General features: G+C 43.0%; 1 protein-coding gene across 1 annotated transcript in view; it reads left to right on the top strand.

The window, feature by feature from the left end:
* LOC137369250 (A disintegrin and metalloproteinase with thrombospondin motifs 19-like) overlaps positions 1–19,776 on the top strand; it is a 593,631-nt gene that overhangs the window by 55,010 nt on the left and 518,845 nt on the right. The window contains exons 6-7 of the mRNA XM_068030172.1: positions 2,748–2,905; positions 19,469–19,512. Of these exons, the coding sequence (XP_067886273.1) occupies positions 2,748–2,905; positions 19,469–19,512 (202 nt within the window). The remainder of the gene's footprint in view (positions 1–2,747; positions 2,906–19,468; positions 19,513–19,776) is intronic.

Genomic DNA, 19,776 nt, shown 5'->3' with positions numbered 1-19,776 from the left:
CAAGAAAGTATTTCCCTCCAGAGTTTTATTTTCCTTTTTTGCTTGAGTTAATAGTTGCTTTATTAACTATGATTCTTGTGCAGGCTTTCACGTAGCACCACTGATAAAACAACTTCAGTGCTGGTATACAAGGGTCCAAGCTTAATGCCATTTTGCAGGTGTAAAAGAGACAAAAGTTTCGCTCTGTTTGTTCTTAGCCATTTCCTGTGAAAAGTGGATCCAAATAAGTTGTCCGCACTTCGTGAATTTTCAACTTATCTGCGATTTCAGTCAACCGAAATTTTTACTATTCCAAGTTTTCAAGTTTGAGAAATGACTAGGAGAAGGTATAATATTCAAGTGAAGCCATAATTTTATCCCAGTGCAGCAGCACAAAGATTGTGATATTGTAATATATATCCCCTCTTGCTTCACATTTACACAAGTTATCAGGGGTGTGAAATTCATTTGCCCCGATTTTTGGGCCTGGGGTCCGCAATTCATGAGCTATCTGTGCCCATTCAGATTGGGGTGGATGAGATGTCACTGAGAACATTGAGGGTGATGACATCTTCCTGCCTTATGCTCCTTCTCAACTTCCAGCGCACCCTCATCCTGCTATCTGGCATAATCAGCTAGCTGTAGATGATGTGACCATGGACCTTTTGCTTCCTACCCAACCACCTTCCCTCACACCAACCTTCCCCTTCTGCTTTCATCCAAGAACTTCCACCTACCCCAGGAGGAAGCCCTTAATCTTGACGCTCGAAGCCTTTAGTTCTATTTTGCACTGCACGTACGTTGGAAGCTAACATAGAATTGGGATCAGCACATGATGAGTCACCGAGTGGGTTGCAACCAAGCAGGGTGAAAGGATGATTTGTTTGGCAGCTCGCTGGAGGGTGAGGTCGCAGATACGTTTTGTTGCAGAGAATGCAGATGAGGACTTCATTGGAGCGGCATACAGGAGAACGTTGAATGGACATCACACCAAGATACTGGGTGCATTGGCTGCCCTGCTAGGCAGCTTCCTGTCACTGTTGAGCATGGTGGAATCCAGCTGCAGCTTGGCAGAGGGCAACATGCAGAGCTTGCCCTCTCCGCAGCCTCTGTTCCATCTCCTTGTCATGCTGCAGACCCAGAGACAATAGCATTGCTGCCCCATACTTGCAGCAGCCTTTGCATGGACTTATCGGTAATCAGGGTGCCTGGCCTTTAAATAACATTACTGCAGGGCCCACCTGGCTGCTTCATGTTTCTATTTTTATTACTGAACAGCACAGATGTTGCCAAGACCTGCAATGTCCAAATTTGGAATCCTGATGTCACATTAGCCGGTTGGGATCTGTGACATCAGGATAGTGCCAATTTAACATGTTCGGGCACACGTAGGGGATGCCCTTGTGTACTTATGTTCCTGAAGAACGCCGTGCAGGTAGCAGCTGCTGGCTCGAAGCGGCGCTATGCAGATGAATTACATGCCCCAGAAATTCAATGTCGCACCTATGATATGGCATGTTCATATTGCACCACCACTCCTGCTGCATCCCATGGGTGTATTTATACTGCACTCCCACCCACCCTTCCCCAGTACCCCACAGTGTGTGTATGATCCCTCCACCCCACCCCCATTCATATTAGAGTAGCAAATTTATGCTTACAATCAGCTACCCCTGCACCAGGCAGCTGAGAAGTTGCCTAATAGTGGAGTTTTATACTGGGTGGCTGGGAGGAGGAGGGAGACTGCTTTAACGCCAACTCATGCCTTGCACTCCTGCACAAATAAACAGCACCAAGAGAACGCAAGCATGCCAGAAATATGTACTTAACGATTTTAATGTTCATCCAATGTACTAAAATCTACCTTTGCCTCTGAATATAGTAGATTGTTGAAATGGTTTAGAATTTCACCTTAGCAGCAACAAATCATTTCAAAAGTCCAGAGGTGCAAATATTTATTATTATTACACATTTAGAAATGTGTAAGATACATATGCTAATTTATCATGTCATTGCAACTGCCACTTTCTAATAGCTTTGCATGTTTCCATGTTACACTGTATGCTTGGGACAAGAGTTTATGGGATGTTGTGGACCTCCAAGGCAGCGTCAGGGAACTGTGGTGGTCTCTCAGTGCTTGTTGCAGCTATTTCTGTTTTGATAAGTGTTTTCCTCCTTCTGAAGTCGGAGTGCACCTCCCTTTTAGGAGGTGCTGGCTGCCTTTAAGTGGCATCCGAGACACCCGATATCCGGCCACCTAAACAGATGTGCAGCATAGTTCACATGCTCCGAGAATCTGAAACCAGTGGCATCAATGCAGTTATCTGACTGCATCAAAACCCCAATTACAACTGATTCTAATGAGCCTGAGAATTTTCACTGTGAACTGGAATATGATGCTATAAATATAAACCTAGAAATCATAGTGCAAATTAGTTATATCAAATTTTGTTGTCTGCTGTTTTAACAGAGATATTAACCTGTTAAAGATAATATTGTTGACAGTGGATTTTGATACGATTGCATTCAGTGTTAATCCAATATTAGAGCACATCATAATTTCCAAGCATTTTTCTTACCTATTACAAAGATAATACTCAGTGGAATGTCCTTTTGAGGCTGAAATTGAGGCATACTGGTTCAAACGTAGGTGTACCCAGACATTACTCAATCTAAAAATGCGTAATGTATCACTAAGTACAAACATTCCAGTTTACCATCTCTAGTATTCATGTGCAAGTAAAATTATTACTCTTCTTATTTTGTAGGAAGACCTTTATATCGGCCACCATGGGGAAAAGATGCTGGAAAGTTTTTGCAAGTGGCAACATGAAGAATTTGGAAGGAAGAATTATTTTCATAGTGATAGGTCCAGTAGTTGGAGGGAAGATTTACCTGCTGTTGATGCAGCCATTCTGATAACAAGGTGAGAATAATAAATAAAAGCTTTCTTTTAACTTGGTGCCTTGTGTAGCCTTTGAATTGATCACCACTGAAGAGATCCTCGTAAAATAGTTCCAAAAAGTAGGAAAGGGTTTTTATATCAATAACAACAACTGATATATAGCACCTCAAAATGTAGTAAAATGTCCCAAGGACTTTACAGGAATGTTATAAAGCATAATTAGACACTGATCTGCATAAGGAGATATTAGGGCAGATGGTCAAAAGCTTGGTCAAAGCGGTAGGTTTTAAGGAGCATCTTAAAGGAAGGGAGGTGGAGAGGTTTGGAGAGGGAATTTTGGAGCTTAGGGCCGAGGCAGCTGAAGACACGGCCACCAATGGTGCAACAATTAAAATCAGTGATGTTCAAGAGGCCATCGACCATAGATCACTGAAGGCAGCAGCACAGGTAGATAAGGTGGTTAGGAAGGCATATGGGATACTTGCCTTTATGAGCCGAAGCATAGAATAAAAGAGCAGGGAGGTTATGATGGAGCTGTATAAAATGCTAGTTAGGCCACAGCTGGAGTACTGTGTACAGTTCTGGGCACCACATTATAGGAAGGATGTGATTGCACTGGAGAGGGTGCAGAAGAAATTCACCAGGATGTTGCTTGGGTTGGAGCATTTCAGCTCTGAAGAGAGACTGGATAGGCTAGGGTTGTTTTCCTTAGAGCAGAGAAGGCTGAGAGGGGACGTGATTGAGGTACACAAAATTATGAGGGGCATTGATAGGTTAGATAGGAAGAAACTTTTCCCCTTAGTGGAGGGGTCAATAGCCAGGGGGCATTGATTTAAGGTAAGGGGTAGGAGGTTTAGAGGGGATTTAAGGAAAAATGTTTTCACCCAGAGGGTGGTTGGAATCTGGAACTCACTGCCTGAAGAGGTGGTCGAGGCAGGAACCCTCACAACATTTAAGAAGTATTTAGATGAGCACTTGAAATGCCATAGCATACAAGGCTACGGGCCAAGTGCTGGAAAATGGGATTAGAATAGTTAGGTGCTTGATGGCCGGCACAGACACGATGGGCCAAAGGGCCTGTTTCTGTGCTGTATGACTCTATGACTGTAGGCCAGAATTGGATGAGCACAGATATCTCGGAGGCTTGTGGGGATAGAGGACATTACAGAGATAGAGAGGGGCAAGGCCATGGAAGGATTTGAAAGTAAGGATGAGAATTTTAATATTGAAGCATTGCTTGATGAAGTGCTAATGTAGTCATTAAACACAGGAGTAATAGGTGAACAGCACTTGGGGTGAGTAAGGACACAGGCAACAGAGTTTTGGATGACCAAGTTTACGGAAGGCAGAATGTAGGAGACCAACCAGGTATGCGTCGGAATAGTCAAGTTTAGAAGCAAGTTTAGAAGTTAGAAGCATGAATGAAGGTTTCAGCAGCAGATGAGCTGAGGCTGGGCAAAGTTGGGCGATGTTACAGAGGTGGAAGTAGGCAGTACTAGTGATGACACAGATATCTGTCCGGAAGCTCATCTTGGGGTCAAATATGACACCAAGGTTGTGAACAGTTTGGTTTCATCTTAGACAGTTGCCAGGCAGAGGGATGGAATCAGTAGCGAGGGAATGGAGTTTGGAGCAGGGACCTAAGACACTGGGCAGGATTTTATCACCAGCTTTGGGATCCTGACATCAGGTCCAAATGGGGGTCACAAGCTCGCACTTACTGGCACAACTGTATTCCCAAAGGCAGCCTCCTAATTGGCCACCTCCGAGCATACCATCCTATTAAGGACAGCGGAGAGGAGTAGATGCTGCCAACTCAATCAGAGGGTCAGCAACTCTGAAACCTCAGCAACCCCACCAGGAGAGGCGGACGCCACTGAGGCAACTCAGAGAGCACGCGGGCGTCTCAAAATGGAGGGGTTAGTATAATTTTAAAATATTGGATGGCTGAAGGTGGAAGGACCCACAGAATGAAGGGGAAACCCGATGAGACGAGTGGTTGGGCCGCAGGGATGGCCTTTCCTTCATGCAGCCCCTTCAATGGATCTTGGAACCTCCAGCCCTGATGCCGCCCTGGACTGCCGCTGAGAGGCTGCCTCCATGATGCTGGTGCCCTCTGCATGCGATGTGGGTTGGGGGGGACGGGGAGTTCTCTCTGCTGCCAGCAAAATGCCAGTGAGCCCTTTAAATCGCCTCTAATAGGAGCATTAATTATTTAAATTGGCTGCTCTCCTTGGTTCGGCAGGTAGCCAATCTGCATTCAGTTCCGCTGCTGGGAAACTTCCTCAATAGTGGAAATGAGTTGGAGAGCTGTCCCGCCGTGACTCCATGCTATTTTTCCGGTCCCCTCACCTTCAATCCCACCACTACGGAGCCTGGAAAATCCTGCGCAATGGCTTCAGACTTGCAAATATTTAATTGGAGGAAATTTCTGCTCATCGAGCACTGGATGTCAGATAAGCAGACTGATAATTTAGCAATAGTGGAGGAGTGAAGAGAGGTGGTGAGGTAGAGCTGGGTGTCATCAATGTACATATGAAAACTAATGCTATGTTTTCAGATGATGTCTTCGAGGGGCAGCAGGTAGATGAGAAATAGGAGGAGACTAAGGATAGATTCTTGGGAGACATCAGAGCTAATGGCGTGGGAGTGGGCAGAGAAACCATTACAAGTGATACTCTGGCTACAATTAGATCAATAATAATGGAACCTGGTGAGAGCAGTCCTCGCATTTGCTGCCCATCCCTAATTGTCCATGACAACTGAGTGGCTTGCTAGGCCATTTCAGAGGGCAGTTAAGATTCAACCACATTGCTGTGGGTCTGGAGTCACATGTCGGCCAGACCAGGGAAGTAGATTTCCTTCCCTAAAGGATATTAGTGAACCTTATGGGTTTTCAACCACAATTGATGGTAGTTTCATGGCACTATTACTGAGACTAGCTTTACTTCTAGATTTTTTAAAAATTAATTAATTGAATTTAAATTCCACCAGCTGCCCTGTTGAGATTTGAACCCATGTCCCCAGGGGCTTGACCTCAGCCTCTGGATTATTAGTTCAGTGACATTACCACTACGCCACCAACTCCCCATTGAGGTTTGTTGCAGCCATTTCTGTATTGATAAGCGTTTTCCTCCTTCTGAAGTCTGAGTACATCTGCCCTTTAGGAGGTGCTGGCTGCCTTTAAGTGGCATCCGAGACGCCCAGATATCTGGCCACCCAAACAGGCGTGCAGCCAATGGATGTATTGTGTGCATGCTCGGAGAGTTTTTAAACCAGCTCTGCTGTCAAATGGCTCATTATTAGCTTCAGAGAAATTTCCCAGTATTTTAGAATCATAGAACTGATAGAGCACAGAAGGAAGCCATAAGGCCCATCAAGCCCCTGCTGGCTCTCAGCAAAAGCAACTCAGCTGGTGTCACTCCCCTGTCTTTTCCCCACAGCCCTGCATTTTTGTTTCTTTTCAGATTCTTATCCACTTACCTTTTGAAAGTCACAATTACATCTGCCTCCATCACACTCTCAGACAGTGCATTCCATATCCTAACCACTCGCTGTGTAAAACAGTTTTTCCAAATATCGCCGTTGGTTCTTTTGTAAACAGCCTTAAATCAGTGTCTTACAATTCTCGATCCTTCTGCCAATGGGACCAGTTTCTCTCCATCTACTCTGTCTAGACCCCTCATGATTTTGAACTCCTTGATCAAATCTCATTACGAATGAAAGAGAGAAATCCCAGTTTCTTCAATCTATCCACGTAACTGAAGTCTCTCATCCTTGGAACTATTCTTGTAAATTTTTTCCTGCACTCTCTCTAAGCCTTCACACCATTCCTAAAGTGCGGTGTGCAGAACTCGACACAGTACTCCAGTAGAGGCTGAACCAGTGTTTTATAAAGGTTCATCATAACTTCTTTGCTTTTGTACTTTATGCCTCTCTTTATAAAGCCCAGGATCCCGTATGCCTTCAACGATTTGTGCACATATACTGACCAGGTTTTTGTTCCTGCAGTCCCTTTAGAATTATACCCTTTATTTTATTTTGCCTCTCCTTGTTCTTCCTAACAAAATGCATCACTTCATACTTCTCTGCATTAAATGTCATCTGCCGCATGTCTGCCCATTCCATCAGCCTGTTTATGTCCTCTTGAAGTTCATCATTATCCTCCTCAAAGTTCACAATACTTCCAAGTTTTGTGTCATCTGCAAAGTTTGAAATTGTGCCCTGTACACCCAAGTCTAGGTCATTAATATATATCAAGAAAATCAGTAGTTCCGGTACCAACCCCTGGGGAACCCCACTGTATTACTTCCTCCAATATGAGAAACAACCATTCACCACTACTCTCTGTTTCCTGTCACTCAGCTAACTTTGTATCAATGCTGCAGCTGTTAATTTTATTCCATGAGTTTCAACTTGACCAGCAAACCTGTTGTGTGGCACTTTATCAAACACCTTTTGGAAGTCCATGTACACCACATCAACTGCATACTCTCATCAGTCTTCTCTGTTACCTCATCAAAAACTCAATCAAATTAGTTCAACCTGATTTGCCTTTGACAAATCCATGCTGGCTTTCCTTAATTAATTGGCCAATTGCCAAGTGACTGTTAACTTTGTCTAGGATTATCATTTTAAAAGCTTTCTCACAACTAAGCTGACTGTCCTGTAATTGATATGTTTATAAGAACATAAGAACTAGGAGCAGGAGTAGGCAATCCAGCCTGTCGAGCCTACTCCGCCATTCAGTACGATCATGCCTGATCTCATCTCGGCCTCAACTCCACTTTCCTGCCCGTTCTCCATAACCCTTCAACCCATTTCTAATTAAAAATCTGTCTATCTCCTCCTTAAATTTACTCAATGCCCTGGCATCCACCACACTCTGGGGTAGTGAATTCCACAGACTCACAACCCTTTGAGAGAAGTAATTTCTCCTCATCTTTGTTTTAAATCTGCTACCCCTTATCCTAAAACTATGACCTCTTGCTCTAGATTGCCCCACCAGAGGAAACATCCTCTCTACGTCTACTTTGTCAATCCCTTAATCATCTTATACACCTCAATTAGATCTCCTCCCATTCTTCTAAACTCCAGAGAGTAAAGGCCTAAACTGCTCAATCTCTCTTCATAAGACAAACCCCTCATCTCTGGAATCAATCTAGTGAACCTCCTCTGAACTACCTCCCATGCAACTACATCCCTCCTCAAGTTAGGGGACCAAAATTGTACACAATACTCCAGGTGCGGTCTCACTAATGCCTTGTAGAGTTGCAGCAACTCTTCCCTACTTTCATACTCTATTCCTTTAGCAATAATTGACAAAATTCCATTTGTCTTCCTTATTACTTGCTGCACCTGCAGACTAGTTTTCTGCGATTCATGTACGAGGACACCCAGATCCCTCTGCACCAAAGCACTCTGAAGTTTCTCTCCATTTAGATAATTTGCCTTTCTATTCTTCCGACCAAAATGGATAACCTCACACTTATCCACGTTAAACTCTATCTGCCAAATTTTGGGCCATTTACCTCACCTATCCATATCCTTTTGTAAATTTCTTATTTATTGCAACTTACTATCCCACCTATTTTAGTGTCATCTGCAAATTTGGCTATAGTACCTTCTATCACTGCATCCAAGTCATTAATATAGATTGTAAATAGTTGGGGCCCAAGGACCAAACCCCACTAGTTACATCTTGCCAACCAGAAAAGGACCCATTTATCTCGACTCTCTGTTTTCTGTTGGTTAGCCAATCCTCTATCCAAGCTAATAAATTGCCCCTAACCCCATGTGATCTTGCATTTGATAAGGTGCCGTACAAAAGGTCTTCTGGAAGTCCAGATATACTACATCTACAGGGTCCCCATTATCTACTTTACTTGTTACATCTTCGAAGAACTCTAATAAATTAATCAAACACGATTTACCCTTCATAAAACCATGCTGACTCTGATGGATTGCGTTTTGCCTTTCTAAATGTCCTGTTATTACTTCCTTAATAATGGATTCTAACAATTTCCCAATGACAGATGTTAAACTAACTGGTCTATAGTTTCCTACTTTCTGCCTCCCTCCTTTTTTAAATAAGGGCGTTATATTAGCATTTTTCCAATCCACTGGAACCTTTCCCGCATCCAGGGAATTTTGGAACATTAAAACCAATGGATCCACTATCTCCTTTAAGACCCTAGGGTGTAGGCATCAAGCCCTGGGGACATGTCTGCCTTCAATCCCAATCGTTTGCTCAGTACTTTTTCCCTAGTGGTGGTGATTGTTCTAAGTTCCTCCCTTTCTCTAACTTCTGCATTACCTGTTACTATTGGGATGGTACGAGTGTCCTCCACCGTGAAAATTGAGGCAAAATACTGATTTAGTGTCTCTGCCATTTCTGTCTTCCCCACAATTAACTCCCCAGTCTCATTCTCCAAGGGACCAACATTCACTTTAGCTATTCTCTTCCCTTTTATATACTTATAGAAGCTTTTGCTGTCCGTTCATATATTTTGTGCTAGTTTTCTTTCATAATTTACCTTTTCTCTTTTTATTACTTTTTTAGTAACCCTTTGTTGATCTGTAAAAGTTTCCCAATCTTCCAGCCTGCCACTGGCCTTTGCAATATGGTATGCCTTAGTTTTTGTCTTTATGTTATCCTTAACTTCCTTGTTTAGACATGGATCTTTTTCCCCCTCCTAGAATCTTTCTTCCTCTCTGGAATATATTTTAGTTGGGATAAATTGAATATCTCCTTAAACATCTGCCACTGCTCATCAACTGTCCTACCTTTTAGTCTTCCTGCCCAGTCCACGAGGGCCAAATCTGTCCTCATGCCTATGTAATTATGTTTGTTTAACTCCAGAATGCTAATGTGGGACTCCAGTTTCTTGCCCTCAAACTGAATTTGAAATTATAGCATGCTATGATCACTCTTCCCTAGAGGATCCTTAACTATGAGATCATTAATTAATCCCACCTCATTACACAATACTAAATCTGGAATAGCCTGCTCCCTGGTTGGTTCCGCAACATATTGCTCCAAAAAACAATCTGTAATACATGCAATGAACTCTCCCTCGAGGCTACCCTTGCCAATATGATTAATCCAGTCTATATGCATATTAAAATCACCCATGATTATTGCAGTACCTTTCTTACAAGTCCCCAGTATTTCCTGGTTTATACTGTGCCCCACTGCAGAATTACTATTTGGGGACCTATATATTACTCCCACCAGGGACTTCTTTCCCTTGCTATTTCTTATTTCTACCCAGACTGATTCTACGCCTTGATCTCCAGTGCCTATATCATTTCTCACTACAGCACTGATCTCTTCCTTTACTAACAAAGCTACACCACCTCCTTTTCCTTCCTTCCTATCCTTCCGAAATACTGAGTACCCTTGCATATTGAATAAGGGGGTAACATGTGGCACCGCTCTTTATCGAAGGAGGATTGGAAGATTATAGCCAGTACCTCTGTAATCTCTATCCTTACTTCCCTCAGCATCTTTGGATGCATAATATCCGGTCCTGGTGACTTATCAACTTTCAGTACAGCCAACATTTCTAGTACCTCTGGTGAGGAAAATCTGAATCACCTGCAACAGGACATAGATAGGCTGGCTGAATGGGCAGACAAGTGGCAGATGAAATTACTATCAAGAAGTGTCAGGTGATGCATAATTACAACCTCGACAAATTGCTAACATAGAATGTTGATGGTGTACGGAATGCAAAAATTAGAACTTTGGCTATCACCTCATGCTTTTGACTAGTTTGGGCCCAGATTCTCGTTCAGACTAGTTACCCTCCCAGCCATGAGGCAATATATACTCAATGGCACAGTTCTAAAGAGTGCAGGAACAGAGGGTGCATGTGCATCAATCTTTGAATGTCCAGGGTATTGAGAGAATGGTTAGCAAAGAATATGAGATCTTGGGCTTCATAAATAGAAGCATTGAGTATAAAAGCACAAAAGTTATGCTGAACATTTATAAAGCTCTGGTTAGGCCCCAACTAGAGTATTGTGTCCATTTCTGGTCACCACACTTTAGGAAGGATGTGGGGGTCCTTAAGGGGGTGCAAAGGAGATTTACCAGAATGGTTCCAGGAATGGGGATTTCAATTACAAGGTTGGGTTAGGTTAGAGAAGCTGGGTTTTTTCTTGAAGCAAAGGAGATTGAGGGGAGATTTGAAAGAGGTGTACAGGATTATGACAGGCTTAGATAAGATAGACAAGGAAAAACTGTTCCAATAAACTGTTGGTAAATAGTAGTTTGGTACTACAGAATTTGAGTATTGCTGAAAATAGGGACATTGGGCTGAATTTTACTGCCCCCAAAGAGCGGGACGGTGGCGGGAGGGGGTGTAAAATTGAGCGGGAGGCTCGGGGGGGGGGCCCTTCCCGACCTGTTCCCGCCTCCACCGCCACTTTACATAGGGCGGCGGCAAAAAATGGCTCGCCTGTCCCAGGCCAATCAAGGCCCTTAAGTGGCCACTTAAGGGCCTCCGCCCGCCTCCACTGGGATTTTACCTTTGGCAAGCGGGCATCCCAGGCCCAAGAAAAGCCACCTGACAAAGGCAGGTTGCTCTCTGATGGCATGGGGGGAGGGGCGTGCCCTCCTGATCAGGCACCCTGTGCCCGATGGAGGGCTGCCCCCGCTGTCCCAACCATCCCCAACATGCCCCCTCCCCCCAGTCGACCACCCTTGCCTTGCCGGGGCCCGATCGATCACCCCCGGCGAGGCAACAAAAACCTACCTTTGTTCCAGGGCTCCCTGACATCATCTTCGGGTAGCTGGGCTGCCTCCTGGGAATGTACCTTGGATGTACCCGAATTATCTCCTCTTTAAAGGCAACCCATTGTTCCTTTACAGTTTTGCCTGCCAATCTTTGATCTCAATTTATCTGGGACAGATCCATTCTCACCCTATTGAAATTGGCCCTCTTCCAGTTAAATATTTTTACTCTTGATTGCTCCTTGTCCATCTCCAGTGCTAGCCGAAGCCTTAAATTCCTGTTCCCTAAAAGTTCCCCCAATGACACTTGACCCACTTCAATCCCCAGATCCAGTAATGCCTCCTTTCTCTTTGGGCTGGAAACATAGTGATCAAGAATGTTCTCCTGAACACACTTCAGAAACCCTTCCTCCTCTCTGCCCTTTACACTATTACGATGCAAGTCTCTATTATGATCATTAAAGTTTCCTGTTATCACTACTCTATAGCTTTTGCACCTCTCTGTAACTTCCCTGCAAACTTATTCCTCTATATCTTTCCCACTAGTTGGTGATCTTTCGAGTACACCCAGTAGCAATGGTACCTTCAATTGTTTCTTAAATCTAACCAAGTAGATTCTGTCCTCGACCCCTCCAGGACAACCTCTCCATCTCCAGCACTGTAATAGTCACCTAATCAATCATTGCTGTTGTGAATTTGGTTACAATTAATGGGAAAAACCTCATTAATTGCTATAACTTCAAGATTATTTCTACTTGAAGAAATTTAGGGCAAAAAAATGTTTTCCTGTGGGGAAAAATAACATTTGCCTGTGAGTTACTTAGTTTAAATGATAGATAAAAGCATTCTGTAGTTTATTTGAATCTGTAAGATGTTGTTATCATTTTCTGCATATGAATTCTTCAATCTTCTTATCCTCTCAGCAATGAACAAAGTCAAATTTGAGATAGCATTAAGATAAAATTGAAGAACATTTTTCTATGCATGGGGTAATCACTCAAAGGCAGTTAACATGGATTTGTTAAAAGCAAGTTAAGTTTGACGAATTGGCTGAAAGATTTTTGCCGAGATTGATTGTATAAATAAAGGGAATGCAGTACGTGTTATTTAGAGATACAGCACTGAAACAGGCCCTTCGGCCCACCGAGTCTGTGCCGACCAACAACCACCCATTTATACTAACCCGACAGTAATCCCATATTCCCTATACTAGGGGCAATTTACAACGGCCAATTTACCTATTACCTGCAAGTCTTTGGATGTGGGAGGAAACAGGAGCACCCGGCGAAAACCCACGCAGACACAGGGAGAACTTGCAAACTGCACACAGGCAGTACCCAGAATCGAACCTGGGTCCCCAGAGCTGTGAGGCTGCAGTGCTAACCACTGCGCCGCCCATGTTATGTTTATGGATTGTAAGAATGAAGTTCAATAAGGTATCTCACAGGAGGCTTCTTACAAAAATACAGGCAAATGGTACAAGAAAAATGTAACAACATGGATAGAAAGTTAGTTGATGGACAGGAAACAAAGGTTTAGGGCTAATGGATATTTCTTGTATTGCAGAAGAGTTAGAACTGATGTACCTCAGGTTTCAGTGCTGGATCTACTTTTGTCCTCAATATATTTAGATGATTTGAACTTGGTAGGTAGTACAACATTGAAATTTGCTGATGTTGTAAAGTAGGAGATTTGATGAACAGCGAGGACGATTATAAGAAAATCAGAAGGGCATAAACAGGCAAGCAGAACGAGTAGGCAGAGGAAGACATAATTTGATATGAAGAAGAAGCACAAGGTTCTGCATTTTGAGAGGAAAATGTGGAATGAGAATATTCACTCAATGGAAAGACACTGAGGGTGTAGAGGTAAAGAGACCAACTGGTTCAAATACCATAATACCCTGAAAGCATGAAGACAGTAGCAATTGATTTATAGAAATTGATATACTTTGTGTTCATTTTTCAGGCATAAAACAGGTGCAAGTTAGCAGTGGGACAGCCTGCACCCAATCTTTGCAGGCACTGGCCCCACTACTAAATTTATGGCAATGACTTTTAAGATGTCCCTACATACGAACATAAGAATTAGGAGCAGGAGTAGGCCATTCGGCCCCTTCGAGCCTGCTCTGTCATTTAATAAGATCATGCCTGATCTGATTGTGGCCTCGACTCCACTTTCCTGCCTACCCCTGATACCCTTTGACTGCCTTGTTAGTCAAGAATTTATCGACCTCTGCCTTAAAAATATTCAATGACCTTGCCTCCACCACTCCCTGGGGAAGAAAGTTCCAAAGACACTCAAGCCTCTGGGAGAACAAAATGTCTCCTCATCTCCATCTTAAATGGGTGACCCCTTATTTTTAAACTGTGTCCCCTAGTTTTAGTTTCCCCTACAAGAGGAAACATCCTTTGAGTATCCACCCTGTCAAGTCCCCTCAAGGTCTTATAGAACATTACAGCGCAGTACAGGCCCTTTAGCCCTCGATGTTGCGCCGACCTGTGAAACCATCTGACCTACACTATTCCATTATATGTTTTATATGTCTTATATGTTTCAGTAAGATCATTTCTCATTCTTCTAAACTCTAGTGGATACAGACCCAAACTATCCAACCTTTCTTCATAAGATAACCCCCCCCCATCCCAGGTATCAATCGAGTGAACCTTCTCTGAACTGCTTCTAACGCATTTATATCATTCCTTAAATAAGACCAAAACTGTAGACTGTACTCCAGATGTGGTCTCACCAATACCCTATACAACTGTAGCAAAACATCCCTACTTTTATATTCCATTCCCCTTGCAATAAACAGCAACATTCCGTTTGCCTTCCTAATCACTTGCTGTATCGGCATAACAACCTTTTGTGATTCATGTACCAAGACACCCAGATCCCTCTGTACCTCAGTGTTCTGCAATCTCTCCCCATTTAAATAATATGCTGCTTTACTATTCTTCCTGCCAAAGTGGATTTGTTCACGTTTTCCCACATTATACTCCATTTGCCAAACTTTTGCCATCTGTATCCCTTTGTAGACTCCTTATGTCCTCTTCACAACTTACTTTCCTACCTATCTTTGTGACATCAGCAAATTTAGCAACCATACTTTCGGTCCCTTTATCCAAGTCATTGATCTAAATTGTAAATAGTTGAGGTCCCAGCACTGATCCCTGTGGCACTCCACTTGTCGTGACTTTTCAACCCAAAAATGACCCATTTATGCCTACTCTCTGTTTCCTGTTAGCTAGCCAATCCTCTGTCCATGCCAATATGTTACCCCCTACACCATGAGCTTTTATTTTCTGCAATAACCTTTTATGTGGCACCTTATCAAATGCCTTCTGAAAATCTAAGTACAATACATCCACCGGTTCCTCTTTATCCACAGCACATGTAAATCTCTCAAAGAACTCCAATAAATTGGGTAAACTTGATTTCCCTTTCACAAAACATGATGACGCTGCCTGATTACCTTGAATTTTTCTAAATGCCCTGCTATGTCTTTCATAATAGCTTCTAACATTTTCCCTCAGACAAATGTTAAGCTAACTGGCCTGTAGTTTCCTGCTTTCTGTCTCCCTCCCTTTTTGAATAAAGGAGTTACATTCGCTAATTTCCAATCTAAAGGAACCTTTCTCGAATCTAGGGAATTTTGGAAAATTAAAACTAGCACAACAACTATCTCACCAGCCACTTCTATTAACACTCTCGGATGAAGTCCATTAGAACCCGGGGACTTGTCAACCCGCAGCTCCAACAATTTGTTGAGCACTACTTCCCTGGTGATTGTAAGTTTCTTGAGTTCCGCCCTCCCTTCCATTTCCTGACTTGCAGCTAATTCTGGGATGTTACTGGTATCCTCAATAGTGAAGACCAATGCAAAATATCTGTTCAATTCATCTGTCATCTCCTTATGATCCATTATTAATTCCCCAGACTCACTTTCTATAGGACCAATGCTCACTTTGTTAACTCTTTTTCTTTTTTAAATATCTATAGAAACGCTTACTATCTGTCTTTATATTTCTAGCTAACTTTCTCTCGTACTCTAATTTTACCTTCCTTATCAATCTTTTAGTAATTCTTTACTGTTTTTTTATATTCTGTCCAATGTTCTGACCTGCCTCCCATCTTTGTGCAATTATAGGCTTTTTCCTTAAGTTTGATACTATCTTTAACTGTTTTAGTTAACCACCAATATTGGGTCCCACCCTTGGAATTTTTCTTTCTCATTGAAATCTATCTATTCTGTGTATTCTGAAATATCCTCTTAAATGTCCGTGCCCTGTTATAACCTCCTTAATCATAGATTCTAGCATTTTCCCGATAACAGATGTTAAGCTAACTAGCCTGTAGTTTCCTGCTTTCTGTCTGCCTCCTTTCTTGAATAGAGGAGTCACATTTGCCATTTTCCTAACAGAACATGACCCATTTATGCCTACTCTCTGTTTCCTGTTAGCTAACCAATCCTCTATCCTTGGGACCTTTCCAGAATTTTGGAAAATTGAAATTAATGCATCTACTATCTCACCAGCCACTTCTTTTAAGACCCTAGGATGAAGTCCATCAGAACCTGGGAACTTGTCAGCTTTTAGTTCTAATAATTTTTCCAATACCCTTTCCCTGGTGATTGTAATTGTTTTAGGTTTCTCCCTCCCTTTCACCTCCTGATTCACAATTGTGTCTGGTATGTTATTGGTATCCTTTACAGTGAAGACAGATGCAAAATATCTGTTCAGTTCATCCACCATCTCCTTATTTTCCATTATGAATTCCCCAGACACTCTCTCTAGAGGGCCAACGCTCACTTAACGTTGTCTTTTCCCTGCTGGTAAAGTTTTAATGTAACTTTTTAAAAAAACACTTTTATTTGTTGAGTCAAGGAGGAGCAGGAGTGCTTCCTCAACTCTGTTGTTCTGGCGACCCTATCTTCTGCTCCAACCCATACTCCTAGAAGTTGACTGAGAGCTACAACTAGTGAGGTAGAAAAATTCATGGGCGGATTGGTGGTGAGAACAGAAGCGGGAGGGGCTGGTAAGATGCTGGGATGCCACGCTGGGATGGCTGCCCGATGCAGTCTTGCTGCCAGGGAAGTTTCCCAGCAGCGGGGGAACAGCAGATTGCCAGCCAAATGGGGGTGAGCAGCCAAGTGGAATGATTTATGGCCCAATTAAGAGCGATTTTCTTGGACAACAGGCATTTTTGCAGTGGCGGACTGGCTCCCTGCCTCAGGGGAAGCCACCAACTACATGGAGGAAGCCTCCCAAAGGTTTCCTGGGGAGTTGGGGGCCATCGGAGTCAGAGGCTCCGTGGTGCAGGGAGGATCCACAGGCAATAAATGAAGCCCTCACCACCCCTACACTACTACTGGAGGGGTTTCCCCTCCATTCTTCAGGCCCTGCCTACTTGTCCCACATAAAAAAATGTATTTAATGCTCGCCCTTCCAAGGGCGCCTCAAAATGGAGGCACCCTCATATTCTTCTTGCTGCGTCAGCAGCGGCCACCTCTCTCGGTGGCACTGCCGAGGCTCCAGAGCTGCTGGCCCTCTATTTGGGCTGGCAATATGGAAGGCCTGCCTGCCTGCCATTCTTAATTGGCTGCCTCCTCTGCCTGCTGGCTCTTAATTGTCTCCCCCGACAATACCACTGGGGGAGTCCTGCCTGCCACCTGAAAACCACCCTAATTTCAGGACTACCACCGCTTTGGCAAAATCTTGCCCCATTTTTCTAATTGGGCAAGAATCCAATCATCTTCCCTTGACATTCAATGCCATTATCGTTGCTAAATCCCTCACTATCAACATCCTGGGGGCTACCATTGACCAGAAACTGAACTGCACTAGCCATATAGTACTGTGGCTACAAGAGCATGTCAAAGGCAGGGAATTCTGCAGTGAATAACTTACTTCCTGACTCCCCAAAGCCTGCCCGCCATCTACAAGGCACAAGTCAGGATGGAATACTCTCCACTTGCCTGGATTAATGCAGCTCCAATAATACTCAAGAAGCTCGATACCATCCAGGACAAAGCAATCTGCTTGATTGGCACCTCATCCACTACCTTCAACTGTCACCACCTCCACCACCGACGCACAGTGGCAGCAATGTGTACCATCTACAAGATGCACTGCAGTAACTCACCAAGGCTCCTTCGATAGCACCTTCCAAACCCGCGACCTCTTGCACCGAGAAGGACAAGGGCAGCAGATGCATGGGAACACCACCACCTACAAGTTCGCCTGCAAGCCACATGCCATCATGATTTGGAACTATATCACCGTTCCTTCACTTTTGCTGGGTCAAAATCCTGGAACTCCCTAACAGCACTGTGGGTGTACCTATGCCACACAGACTGCAGCAGTTTCACACCACCTTCTCAAGTGCAATTAGGGATGGGCAATAAATGTTGGCCTATCCAGCAACGCACACATCCCGTGCAAGAATTTTTTTTTAAAAAGCTGCTTTTGGAAACACAGTAGGTGCTTGGCAGCTTACCCTGAATATGTAAATGAGACCCAAGACTCGATTTTGAGTTGGCTTCAGGTATCCCTTTTTGGGGGTGTGCAACTCACACAATGTTGAACTTGGGCTCAAAAACTGGGCTTGAAAAATGTGCCCAGACTAACTTCTACCTCATAGAAGCCATGAAAAAGGCTAAGACTAAAGCAATAATACATTTCAAGAAGGCAATGTTTAGGCAACAGTTACAATGCTGTGTGTAGTTGTGAGTGTCTCATTATAGAAAGGACATTTAAACCATCAAGTGTGTACAGTGTCGATTCACCAGGATGACACTAGGCGCAGGAAATATAGTAATGTGAACAGACTTGAAAAATTGGACTAATTTTCACTGAAGCAGGGATGGCTAAGGGAAGATTAAATAACGTGTTTTAAAAATATGAAAAGTTTTATTCGAAGAGGGAAGAGTATTTACTCTGTTTTGGGAATTGTTGACATTAGGAGAGAGGTGTTGGAGAGAAGGGAGAGGGGTTGAGAGAGATCTCTACTTAGAGAGTTATTAAAACATGGAATACTTTGGTGCAGAGAGTGGTTGAGGGAGAGAACAATGTACCTTTATAGGGAAAAGTGGATAAACCTTTGAAACAGAGGAAGATACAGGACTTGGGAGCGAGCACTGTAGTGTGATTGCTCTCGCAAAGAACTGGCAATAGCCATATTGGGCTAAATGGCCTCTTTCTGTGCTTTAAACTTCTGTGGTGCTGTAAGAAAAATTTTGCTCTTGCAAAATGGTAGCTATTTTTGGAGGTCTCAAAATGCGTACACTGGTTTCTTCAATGACTGTGGTCTAACCTTTCATAACCAGTCTCAATTATTTTCAGTTTCCTCTATTGGGGGTTCCAGTACAAGAGGGTATAATCTTCAAATTAGAGCTAGGCCAATTATGATTGAAATTGAGGTTCATTTCTTCACACAAAGGGAAGCGGGAATCTGGAATTCTCGCTCCCTAAAATGCTGTGGATGCTGGTCAATTGAAATTTTCATGACTGAGCTCAATAGATTTTTGCTAAGTAAGGGTATCAAGGGATATGGAAAAAGGATAGGTAAATACAATTAAGGTACAGATCAATCATGACCTAACAATGACAGAACACTCTTGCGGTGTTGATTGGCCTACATTCTTTCCTATGTTTCAACTGAATTTATTTAATGTGTCACTAATATGGATTGAACTATGGCTTCCTTGATGAGGACTTGGTTACTGTTACAATGGTGGGTAAATGATATTGTGTTGGATTGTAATAACTAGAATCTAGAATCTTTGAATCTTTTCCTTGATAACTCTTCAAAAATATATTTTTTTTAACTTTTTCCTTTTTTAGGAAGGATTTCTGTGTACAGAAAGATGAGCCCTGTGACACTGTAGGTAGGTATAAATATGTCAACATATTAAGCATTTAACAGACATACGGTGCAGTTTTTACTTTGAACTTTGAGTTTATGAATTTGCTGTTCCATATATTACAAAACATTTGACACACGGGAAAGATTTCTGCCATATGCTTAGGTATTGCCAAATTGTAACTACTTTTATGAAGAACAGGTTTGCTACATTTAGTGTACAGAGGAAATCTTTGCCCATTGTTCCTTGGAATTTTGTCAAAGGTAACTATTCTGATTTAGAATTATT

The sequence above is a fragment of the Heterodontus francisci genome, chromosome 4 (assembly GCF_036365525.1).
Source record: "Heterodontus francisci isolate sHetFra1 chromosome 4, sHetFra1.hap1, whole genome shotgun sequence".
Taxonomy (NCBI): Eukaryota; Metazoa; Chordata; class Chondrichthyes; order Heterodontiformes; family Heterodontidae; genus Heterodontus; species Heterodontus francisci.
The sequence above is the reverse complement of the archived record's forward strand: the minus strand, read 5'-3'. Positions and strand labels throughout refer to the sequence as shown.